Source organism: Salmo salar, chromosome 05 (genome assembly GCF_965601325.2).
Source record: "Salmo salar chromosome 05, fSalSal1, whole genome shotgun sequence".
NCBI classification, from domain to species: Eukaryota; Metazoa; Chordata; class Actinopteri; order Salmoniformes; family Salmonidae; genus Salmo; species Salmo salar.
The window spans coordinates 50,675,115-50,687,635 of NC_138295.1; the positions used below are offsets into that span (position 1 = coordinate 50,675,115).

The 12,521-nt window shown below is 42.8% G+C and overlaps 2 protein-coding genes across 2 annotated transcripts in view; one reads left to right on the forward strand and one right to left on the reverse strand.

Moving 5' to 3' along the window:
* The window catches only part of LOC106605032 (NADP-dependent malic enzyme), a 169,036-nt gene extending 167,705 nt beyond the window's left edge, over positions 1-1,331 (reverse strand). The window contains exon 1 of the mRNA XM_082975261.1: positions 1,097-1,331. Coding sequence (XP_082831387.1) covers positions 1,097-1,225 — 129 coding nt within the window. The 5' untranslated portion in view covers positions 1,226-1,331. The remainder of the gene's footprint in view (positions 1-1,096) is intronic.
* Positions 1,267-12,521, forward strand: part of LOC106605048 (inactive serine protease 35) — a 51,084-nt gene continuing 39,829 nt past the window's right edge. Inside the window, exon 1 of the mRNA XM_045718315.2 lies at positions 1,267-1,377. Coding sequence (XP_045574271.1) covers positions 1,373-1,377 — 5 coding nt within the window. The 5' untranslated portion in view covers positions 1,267-1,372. The remainder of the gene's footprint in view (positions 1,378-12,521) is intronic.

Sequence of the window (12,521 nt, forward strand, 5' to 3'; positions counted from 1 at the left end):
ATCATAATAAATGGAGTGTCTCGGATTTACCCACAGACTAATATTAAATGCTCTAAGAGCTGGTTGCCCCAATCGGTCCCAATTAATGGACAACGGCAATACAACAATAATGGAGAGTTCAACAGGCAATTCGTTTTTCTGACTTTAGTACACTACAAATGTCTAATTAAACAGTTTTGTTTTTTTCTGTTGACAGATGGCCCACAATTTGCACTCATCGTGATGACCTGATCAGAACCATGGACAGGGATAGTAAGCTGTCACTCTCCCACATGTTGACGAACAACATGGGGGGCCAGTACAAAAAAAAAAAAATGCTTGTAATTAAAATGAAATGTATGAATTGTATGCAATCACTACTGTAAGTCGCTCTGGATAAGAGCGTCTGCTAAATGACTAAAATGTAAATGTAAATGTAGCCTCACTAGCCTGTGACCGAAAATCTATAGGGGAGGCGTGGCTCGTGCGACCAAGAAAAACACTAGAAAGCTCCCTCGGTTACCACAATGACTATGCTTTGCAGCCTAGCAAAGCTATCTCCTGACCTTTTGGCTAATTTCGTTAACCGTTGTGCCAGCCTCTCTGTGCTATTTTGAAAACATATTCCTAAAGTGGCAGCCTGTGACAAAAACTGGAAGAGTTTTTCGAAGTCTGACAAGCAAGTCGAGGGTGGACATATGCTTCCATAGCTTCATTCCACTCATGCAACGGCGAAGGTTACCAGCTGACCGACTTTAGTTCTTCTTCTCGCCAAATGAAAATCTATTGTTAGCTCGTTAATTTTAATTCACAAGTCTCAATCATCCACAGTGGGCTGGCTGTCATTTAATATTTGAAAAGCTGAACTTGTGTAATGGGTATTACGCGGGGAGGATGGGCTTTCGCGTCATTTCTTGTAGCTAGGTGCTACTAGAAAAAAACGCAAAGGCGAGAGTGGAACAACTTCATGTAAACCGCTTCGAGGGGCATTGTGCTCCTTTAAATCTAAATATAGCCTGCTCTGAAGCTGATACTCCTAAACATGTAGGCTAAAGCTAATACTTCGTTTAGAAAAGAAACGTACAAAATAAACACAAAAAGCACTTGTTTTGGTTACCTTGTTCAGGTAGGGGTTACGTGTAACGTCATACCCCCTTTTCTTCGTATAAACAAAGATCTTACTTTGGTCTTCGGGTTTATGCATCTCACTCTCAACTGATTCCCGTTTGACTAAACCGTGTGCCATGTTGCCTCCCTCTTTAAATAGCGTACAGTAACCCTGAACTCTGTTGTGAACACAAGTCAACAAGTGGATGCGCCGGTGAATGCTCTCCCAGTTACAACACAGAACGATGAGCACGAGCGCAACGGATCAGTCTACCTACCGCGAGGAATGAAGTTAGTCTACATTCATTAACAACAATACTATTTTATTGCTAGGATAAGACTCCTTCATACCTTAATGCAACTATTTACTTTATTGGACATTTTATCAAAGCCTATTGGATGGCATCTTATTTTTACAAAGGACAGAATCATTTATAACTCACTTTTTCCTACATATAGGTACAGCAGATCCCCTTATTGTGAGAGAGTTTTAGAGGCAATGCAATTCAATATTCATATTTAAAACAAAAGCAATTTAGGTCAAAATAATTCATATTAACAAAGGAAATAGATATCATGACACAATGCGAGACCCAGATGCAGACACAGGAGGCAGATGGTTGGAGTCTTAATGTTTTTTAATCCAAAGGGGTAGGCAAGAGAATGGTCGTGGACAGGCAAAAAGGTCAAAACCAGATCAGAGTCCAGGAGGTACAGAGTGGCAGAAAGGCTCGTGGTCAAGGCAGACAGAATGGTCAAGCAGGCGGCTACAAAGTCCAGAAACAGGCAAGGGTCAAAACCAGGAGGACTAGAAAAAGGTGAACGGGAAAACTGCTGGTTGACTTGGAAACATACAAGACGAACTGGCACAGAAAGACAGGAAACACAGGGATAAATACACTGGGAAAACAAGTGACACCTGGAGGGGGTGGAGACAATAACGAGGACAGGTGAAACTGATCAGTTTGGGACAATTGAGGAATTTACTGTACAGATAGATAGCAATAAAAACGTACTATAGAAGCACAGAATAAAAGTAATGGAGTAACTTATTTAAGAACGATAAAGTGTACTATATTATAAAAATAAAGCGATCTGGATGAAATACCAATTTTTTTTTTTATGTTCAACATTTCAATGCTACCAAAAATAATGTACTGAAACTTGTTACCCATGATTCACCAAAAAATATGTTGAAAGTATGTTGAAAGAGGAAGCAAAGTACTTTAAGCATATGTTTTCATTTCAGTCTCCTCCATCTCCACAAACCATAGTTAATTGTAAGGATTTCTTTTCAATTAATAATGTCAAGTTAACGGCTGTACAGAAAGACTCATGTGAAGGCCAAATTACAGAGGAGGAACTTCTTGATGCAAATAAAGCCTTTAAGTCTTTTATTTATTTTCTATTTAACCTTTATTTAACCAGGTAGGCCAGTTAAGAACAGGTTCTCATTTACAACTGCGACTTGGCCAAGATAAAGCAAAGCAGTGCGACAAAAACAACAACAAAGAGTTACACATGGGATAAACAAATGTACAGTCAAAAAACACAATAGAAAAATCTATGTACAGTGTGTGCATATGTAGTAAGGTTAGGGAGGTAAGGCAATAAATAGGCCATGGTGGCAAAATAATTACAATTTAGCATTAACACTGGAGTGATAGATGTGCAGATGATGATGTGCAAGTAGAGATACTGGGGTGCAAAAGAGCAAAAAAAAATAATAACAACAATATGGGGATGAGGTAGTTGGGTGTGCTACTTACAGATGGGCTGTGTACAGGTACAGTGATCGGTAAGCTGCTCTGACAGCTGATGCTTAAAGTTAGTGAGGGAGATATAAGCCTCCAGCTTCAGTGAATTTTGCAATTCGTTCCAGTCATTGGCAGCTGAGAACTGGAAGGAAAGGCGACCAAAGAAGGTGTTGGCTTTGGGGATGACCAGTAAAATATACCTGCTGGAGCGCGTGCTACGGGTGGGTGTTGCTATGGTGACCAGTGAGCTGAGATAAGGTGGGGCTTTACCTAGCAAAGACTTATAGATGACCTGGAGCCAGTGGGTTTGGCGACGAATATGTAGCGAGCCAACGAGAGCATACAGGTCTCAGTGGTGGGTAGTATATGGGGCTTTGGTTACAAAACTGTGATAGATTACGTCCAATTTTCCGAGTAGAGTGTTGGAGGCTATTTTGTAAATGACAACGCTGAAGTCAACGATCGATAGGATAGTCAGTTTTACGAGGGTATGTTTGGCAGCATGAGTGAAGGATGCATTGTTGCGAAATAAGAAGTTGATTCTAGATTTAATTTAGGATTGGACATGCTTATTGTGAGTCTGGAAGGAGAGTTTACAGTCTAACCAGACACATAGGTATTTGTAGTTGTCCACATATTCTAAGTCAGAACCATCCAGAGTAGTGATGCTGGGCGGGTGGGCAGGTGCCGGTAGCAATCGGTTGAAGAGCATGCATTTAGTTTTACTAGCATTTAAGAGCAGTTGGAGGCCACGGAGGGAGTGTTGTATGGCATTGAAGCTCATTTGGAGGTTTGTTAACCCAGTGTCCAAGGAAGGGCCCGATGTATACAGAATGGTGTCGTCTGCGAATAGGTGGATCAGAGAATCACCAGCAGCAAGAGCGACATCATTGATATATACCGAGAAAAGAGTAGGCCCGAGAATTGAACCCTGTGGCACCCCATAGAGACTGCCAGAGGTCCGGACAACAGGTCTTCCGATTTGACACGCTGAACTCTATCTGAAAGTAGTTGGTGAACCAGGCGAGGCAGTCATTTGAGAAACCAAGGCTGTTGAGTCTGCTGATAAGAATTTGGTGATTGACAGAGTCGAAAGCCTTAGCCAGGTTGATGAAAACGGCTGCACAGTACTGTCTTTTATCTATGGCTGTTATGATATCGTTTAGGACCTTGAGCGTGGCTGAGGTGCACCCATGACCATCTCGGAAACCAGATTGCATAGTGGAGAAGGTACGGTGGGATTTGAAATGGTCGGTGATCTGTTTGTTAACTTGGCTTTCGAAGACTTTAGATAGGCAGGGCAGGATGGAAATAGGTCTGTAACAGTTTGGGTCTAGGGTGTCACCCCCTTTGAAGAGGGGGATGACCGCGGCAGCTTTCCAGTCTTTAGGGATCTCGGACGATACGAAAGAGAGGTTGAACAGGCTGGTAATAGGGGTCGTAACAATGGCGGCGGATAGTTTTAGAAAGAGAGGGTCCAGATTGTCTAGCCCAGCTGATTTGTATGGGTCCAGGTTTTGCAGCTCTTTCAGAACATCTGCTATCTCGATTTTGGTGAAGGAGACACTGGGGAGGCTTGGGCGAGTAGCTGTGGGGGGGGGGGGGGGGGAGCTGGGGGTTGGAGTAGCCAGGAGGAAGGCATGGCCAGCCATTGAGAAATGCTTATTGAAACTTTCGATTATGATGGATTTATCGGTGGTGACCGTGTTACCTAGCCTCAGTGCAGTGGGCAGCTGGGAGGAGGTGCTCTTGTTCTCCATGAACTTTACAGTGTCCCACAACTTTTTGGTGTTAGAGCTACAGGATGCAAATTTCTGCTTGAAAAAGCTAGCCTTTGCTTTCCTGACTGACTGCGTGAATTGGTTCCTGACTTCCCAGAACAGTTGCATATCACGGGGACTTTTCGATGCTATTGCAGTACGCCACAGGATGTTTTTGTGCTGGTCAAGGGCAGTCAGGTCTGGAGTGAACCAAGGCATATATCTGTTCTTAGTTCTGCATTTTTTGAACGGGGCATGCTTATCTAAGATGGTGAGGAAATTACTTTTAAAGAATGACCAGGCATCCTCGACTGACGGGATGAGGTCAATATCCTTCCAGGATACCCGGGCCAGGTCGATTAGAAAGGCCTGCTCGCAGAAGTGTTTTAGGGAGTGATGAGGGGTGGTCATTTGACCGCAGACCCATTGCTGATACAGGCAATGAGGCAGTGATCGCTGAGATCCTGATTGAAAACAGCGGAGGGTTATTTGGAGGGCAAGTTTGTCAGGATAATGTCTATGAGGGTGCCCATGTTTACGGATTTAGGGTTGTACCTGGTGGGTTCCTTGATGATTTGTGTGAGATTGAGGGCATCTAGCTTAGAATGTAGGACTGCCGGGGTGTTAAGCATATCCCAGTTTAGGTCACCTAACAGAACGAACTCTGAGGCTAGATGGGGGGCGATCAATTCACAAATGGTGTCCAGGGCACAGCTGGTAGCGGAGGGGGGTCGATAGAAGGCGGCAACAGTGAGAGACTTGTTTCTGGAGAGATTAATTTTTAAAATTAGAAGTTCAAACTGTTTGGGTATAGACCTGGAAAGTATGACAGAACTTTGCAGGCTATCTCTGCAGTAGATTGCAACTCCTCCCCCTTTGGCAGTTCTATCTTGACGGAAAAAGTTGTAGTTGGGTATGGAAATCTCAGAATTTTAGGTGGCCTTCCTAAGCCAGAATTCAGACACGGCAAGGACATCAGGGTTGGCGGAGTGTGCTATAGCAGTGAGTAAAACAAACTTAGGGAGGAGGCTTCTGATGTTGACATGCATGAAACCAAAGGCTTTTTCGATCACAGAAGTCAACAAATGAGGGTGCCTGGGGACACGCAGGGCCTGGGTTTACCTCCACATCACCCGAGGAACAGAGGAGGAGTTGGAATAGGAGCAGATTTCTGGGCGTGGTAGAATAGATTCAGGGCATAATGTGCAGACAGGGGTATGGTGGGGTGCGGGTACAGCGGAGGTAAGCCCAGGCACTGAGTGATGGTAAGAGGTTGTATCTCTGGACATGCTGGTTATAATGGGTGAGGTCACCGCATGTGTGGGAGGTGGGACAAAGGAGGTATCGGAGGTATGATGAGTAGAACTAGGGGCTCCATTGTAAACTAAAACAATGATAACTAACCTAAACAACAGTATACAAGGCATATTGACATTCGAGAGAGACATACAGCGAGGCATAAAGTAATCACAGGTGTTGATTGGGAGAGCTAGCTAGACAACAACGGGTGAGACGACAACAACAGCTGATCAGCTAAAACAACAACAACAGGTAAAATGGCGATGACTGGGCAGAGAGGGTCGGTTAACTACACACAAAGCCTGAGTTCGCGGATGGAGTATTCGTCGGCAGACCAGTCGTGGTGGTGCGGCGGGGCGCCGTGTCGACAAAGGATCCAAGCCAGATGGCGAAAGAGGTATTGTAGTTGTAGTAATTTAGTTTGCTAGCCGGAAGATGCGCCTGGCTCACGGCTAACTGGTCCTAGCTTCGGGGCAGGGGCGTTAGCCACTATAGCCACTCAGTAGCAGCGGTGATCCGGTGCCAAGGTCCAGAGCTTACGGCGAAGATCCGGTGGAGTAGTGGGTTCTAGCCGTGTTTGGGTGGAGTCCGGGTGAACAACTGAGTAGGCCGGGAGGTGGGCCTCAGAGATAGCTTCGGTACTAGGTAACTCGGTGGGTGCTAGCTAGCTGTGAAGATCAGGAGTAATGGTCCTGGGATTACGGCAGGAATCTGGCGTTGTAGTGGAGAGACAGTCCGATACTGGTAGGCTGGCGAGTATTATCCAGGCTAAAAAAGGGCTGGTATCTGTGCAGAAGGTAAAGCCCGCTAGCAGTGGCTAACAATGACTAAATAGCTTGTAGCTAATTAGCTGGTTAGCTTCTGATGGCTACGTGGTTCTTGCTATAAGGTCTAAAAATAAAAGATAATAGCGATTCCGTCTCACATTGGGTGAGGCAGGTTACCGGAAGGTATAATTGAATTAAAATGGAAAAGAGATTGAAAATAAAATTGAAATATATACAAAAAAAGATGAAAAATACAAAAGTACACGAGAACATTTACAATTGTTTACAGACAGATTATTTCACCTATAATTCACTGCATCACAGTTCCAGTGGGTCAGAGTTTACAAACACTAAGTTGACTGTGCCTTTAAACAGCTTTGAAAATTCCAGAAATGATGTCATGGCTTTTGAAGCTTCTGATAGGCTAATTGGCATAATTTGAGTCAATTGGAGATGTGCCTGTGGATGTATTTCAAGGCCTACCTTCAAACTCAGTGCCTCTTTGCTTGACTTCATGGGAAAATCAAAATAAATCAGCCAAGACCTCATAAAAAAGATTGTAGACCTCCACAAGTCTGGTTCATCCTTGGAAGCAATTTCCAAACGCCTTAAGGTACCACGTTCATCTGTACAAACAATAGTATGCAAGTATAAACACCATGGGACCACGCAGCTGTCATACCGCTCAGGAAGGAGATGAACGTCTCCTAGAGATGAACGTACTTTGGTGCGAAAAGTGCAAATCAATCCCAGAACAACAGCAAAGGACCTTGAGAAGATGCTGGAGGAAACAGGTACAAAAGTATCTATATCCACAGTAAAACGAGTCCTATATACTGAAGGGCTGCTCAGCAAGGAAGAAACCACTGCTCCAAAACTGCCATAAAAAAGCCAGACTACGGTTTGCAACTGCACATGGGGACAAAGATCGTACTTTTTGAAGAAATGTCCCCTGTTCTGATGAAACTAAAATAGAACTGTTTGGCCATAATGACCATCGTGACCATCGTTATGTTTGGAGGAAAAAGGGGGAGGCTTGCAAGCTGAAGAACACCATCCCAACTGTGAAGCACGGGGTGGCAGCATCATGTTGTGGGGGTGCTTTGCTGCAGGAGGGACTGGTGCACTTCACAAAATAGATGGCAACATGAGGTAGGAAAATTATCTGGATATATTGAAGCAACATCTCAAGACATCAGTCAGGAAGTTAAAGCTTGGGTCTTCCAAATGGACAATGACCCCAAGCCTACTTCCATAGTTGTGGCAAAATGGCTTAAGGACAACAAAGTCAAGGTATTGGAGAGGCCATCGCAAAGCCCTGACCTCAATCCTTTAGAGAATTTGTGGACAGAACTGAAAAAGCGTGTGCGAGCAAGGAGGCATACAAACCTGATTCAGTTACACCAGCTCTGTCCAGAGGAATGGGCCAAGATTCACCCAACTTATTGTGGGAAGCTTGTGAAAGGCTTCCCAAAACGTTTGACCCAAGTTAAATAATTTAAAGGCAATGCTACCAAATACTAATTGACTGTACGTAAACTTCTGACCCACTGGGAATGTGATGAAAGAAATAAAAGCTGACATAAATCATTCTCTCTACTATTATTCTGACATTTCACATTCTTCAAATAAAGTGGTGATCCTAACTGACCTAAAACAGTGAATTTTTGGGATTAAATGTCAGGAATTGTGAAAAACTGAGTTTAAATGTATTTGGCTAAGGTGTATGTTAACTTCCGACTTCAACTGTATATGGAAATGTTTGCTCAACTCAAAATTACAGCCAACTAATTACAGATTTACTGCAAAAATGGGGGAAAGTGGAAGGGGGAGAAAGTAAGGAACTTGTCTGTCGGCCCTGCTTTAAATACCAAAATTGGTTAAAGAAAATTGTGAGTAATAAATGGCACAGCTGTGCCATATAGATTACAAAATAGTTGGGAAGAGACTTTCAATGTACCGATTCCATGGCACATGGTTTATCAACTGATACGCAAGACGATGCTGCATTCAAAAATGTGTGTTGTCCATTTAAATTATTATACAAAATTATAGAATGTTTTATATATGGAGGATACAACCATCCCAGCTCTGCATATTTTGCTGTGAAGAGACAAAATCATTTGTTTTGGTACTGTCCATATGTAGCTTGTTTTCGGTCCCAGGTTCAGGAATGGCTGAAGAATAGCAACATTTACGTGGAGCTAGCTATGCAAATATCACTGCTGGGTGATTTAAAAGTCATAGTCAATCGATCAATAATATATTAATACTTTATCTTTAATTTACAATCTGTAGAAACTATGAGAATAGAAAGGTTCAGAACTTTTGTGAAACTTCACAGCACAGTTGAACAATGTAATAAAAACAAATGGAAACGGGATGGTGTTCAGAGATAGATGGGAGGAGCTGAGGGTAAATGAACGATGGGACTAAAAACAAACAAAATATAACTATTGTAAAATATACTGTGTCCGTAAATATATACAGCAGTATGTACAGTACATTCAGAAAGTATTCAGACCCCTTGACTTTTTTCACATTTTATTACGTTAAAGCCTTTTTCCTCATCAATCTACACACAATACCCCATAATGACAAAGAAAAAAATGATTTTTTTGCACATTTATTAAATATAAAACAGAAATATCACATGTACATAAGTATTCAGACTCTTTGCTCACTACTTTGGCAGCGATTACAGCCTCGAGTCTTCTTGGGCACACCTATATTTGGGGAGCTTCTCCCTTTCTTCTCTGCAGATCCTCTCAAGCTCTGTCAGGTTGGATGGGGAGCGTCGCTGCACAGCTATTTTCAGGTCTCTCCAGAGATGTTTGATCGGGTTCAAGTCCGGGCTCTGGCTGGGCCACTCAAGGACATTCAGAGACTTGTCCCGAAGCCACTCCTGCATTGTCTTGGCTGTGTGCTTAGGGTCATTGTCTGAGGTCCTGAACGCTCTGGAGCAGGTTTTCATCGAGGATCTCTCTGTAATTTGCTCCATTCATCTTTCCCTCGATCCTGACTCGTCTCCCAGTCCCTGCCGCTGAAAAACATCCACACAGCATGATGCTGCCACCACCATGCTTCACTGTATGGATGATGCCAGTTTTCCTCCAGACGTGCCGCTTGGCATTAAGGCCAAAGAGTTCTATATTGGTTTCATTAGACCAAAGAATCTTGTTTCTCATGGTCTGAGAGTCTTTAGCGGGCTGCCATGTGCCTTTTACTGAGGAGTGGCTTCCGTCTGGCCACTCTACCATAAACGCCTGATTATGGAATGCTGCAGAGATTGTTGTCCTTCTGGAAGGTTCTCCCATCTCCACAGAGGAACTCTGGCACTCTATCAGAGTGACCATCGAGTTCTTGGTCACCTCCCTGACCAAGGCCCTTCTCCCCCGTTTAGATGGGAGGTGGTTCCAGACTTCTTCCATTTAAGAATGAAGGAGGCCACTGTGTCCTTGAGACCTTTAATGCTGCAGACATTTTTAATTAAGTACCCATCTGTGCCTCGACACAATCTTGCTCTGCAGACTATTCCTTCGACCTCATGGTTTGGTTTTTGTTCTGACAGGCACTGTCAACTGTGGGACCTTATATAGACAGGTGTCTGCTTTTCCAAATTAATTGAATTACTTTCCGAAAGCACTGTATAAGCTGGAAGTAGAAGCGTAAGTGTTATTGTCCACTAGTTTCCTCCAATTAGGGAGGAGTAGTAGGGTTAGGGGAAAATAATGAAGGAAAATATATTTAAAAAATATATACACTACCGTTCAAAAGTTTGGGGTCACTTAGAAATGTCCTTAATTTTTTATTGTCCATTACAATAACATCAAATTGATCAGAAATACAGTGTAAATGTTGTAAATGACTATTGTAGCTGGAAATGGCTGATTTTTCTATGGAATATCTGCATAGGGGCGGCAGGGTAGCTTAGTGGTTAGAGCATTGGGCTAGTAACCGAAAGGTTGCAAGTTCGAATCCCCGAGCTGACAAAGTACAAATCTGTCGTTCTGCCCCTGAACAAGGCAGTTAACCCACTGTTCCTAGGCCGTCATTGAAAATAAGAGTTTGTTCTTAATTGACTTGCCTAGTTAAATAAAGGATAAAAAAATAGGCGAACAGAGGCCCATTATCAGCAACCATCACTCCTGTGTTCTAATGGCACGCTCTGTTTGCTAATCCAAGTTTATCATTTTAAAAGGCTAATTGATCATTAGAAAACCCTTTTGCAATTATGTTAGCATAGCTGAAAACTGTTGTTCTGATTAAAGAAGCAATCACACTGGCCTTCTTTAGACTAGTTGAGTATCTGGAGCATCAGCATTTGTGGGTTCGATTACAGGCTCAAAATGGCCAGAAACAAAGGCCTTTCTTCTGAAACTCATCAGTCTATTCTTGTTCTGAGAAATGAAGGCTATTCCATGCGAGAAATTGCCAAGAAACTTGGCAAATTTGGTTTTCAAAAACAAGGACATTTCTAAGTGACCCCAAACGTTTGAACAGTAGTGTGTGAATATATATATATATATATATATACATATATACACACTACTGTTCAAACGTTTATATACATATATATATACAGTACCAGTCAAAAGGACAAAGTTCCACTGATCTAATGTCTATTGCTTGTATTTCTTGGCTCAAGCAAGTCTCTTCTTATTATTGTCTTCCTTTAGTAGTGGTTTCTTTGCAGCAATTCGACCATGAAGGCCTGATTCACGCAGTCTCCTTTGAACATTTGATGTTGAGAGGAGTCTGTTACTTGAACTCTGGGAAGCAATTATTTGGGCTGTAATTTCTGAGGCTGGTAACTCTAATGAACGTATCCTTTGCAGCAGAGGTAACTCTGGGTCTTCCTTTCCTGTGGCGGTCCTCATGAGAGCCAGTTTCGTCATAGCGCTTGATGGTTTTTGCAACTGCACATGAAGATACTGTAAAGGTCTTGAAATTTTCCGCATTGACTGACCTTCATGTCTTAAAGTAATGATGGACTGTCGTTTCTCTTTCGTTTTTTGAGCTGTTCTTGCCATAATATGGACTTTGTCTTTTACCAAATAGGGTTATCTTCTGTTTATCACCCCTGTCTTGTCATAACACAACTGATTGGCTCAAACCCATTCACTTGTTATGGATAGGGGGCAGTATTTTCACGGCCGGATAAAAAACGTACCCGATTTAATCTGGTTATTACTCCTGCCCAGAAACTAGAATATGCATATACTTATTAGGTTTGGATAGAAAACAATCCAACGTTTCTAAAACTGTTTGAATGGTGTCTGTGAGTATAACAGAACTCAAATGGCAGGCCAAAACCTGTGAAGATTCTGTACAGGAAGTACCCTGTCTGACCATTTCTTGGCCTTCTTTGTCATCTCTATCCAAAACAGAGGATCTCTGCTGTAACGTGACACTTTCTAAGGCTCCCATAGGCTCTCAGAAGGCGCCAGAACGTTGAATGATGACTCTGCAGTCTCTGGCTGAAAAACAGTAGCGCATTTGGCAAGTGGTCGATCTGAGAACAATTAGACGGGTGCGCACGAGACGACTCCATTTTCAACTTTGAGTCTTTGAACGAAAACACGCTTTCCCGTTCGGAATATTATCGCTATTTTACGAGAAAAATCGCATAAAAATTGATTTTAAACAGCGTTTGACATGCTTCGAAGTACGGTAACGGAATATTTTGAATTTTTTTGTCACGATACGCGCCGGGCGCGTCACCCTTCGTTACCCTTTGGATAGTGTCTTGAACGCATGAACAAAACGCCGCTATTTGGATATAACTATGGATTATTTGGAACCAAAACAACATTGGGTGATGAAGTAGAAGTCCTGGGAGTCCATTCTGA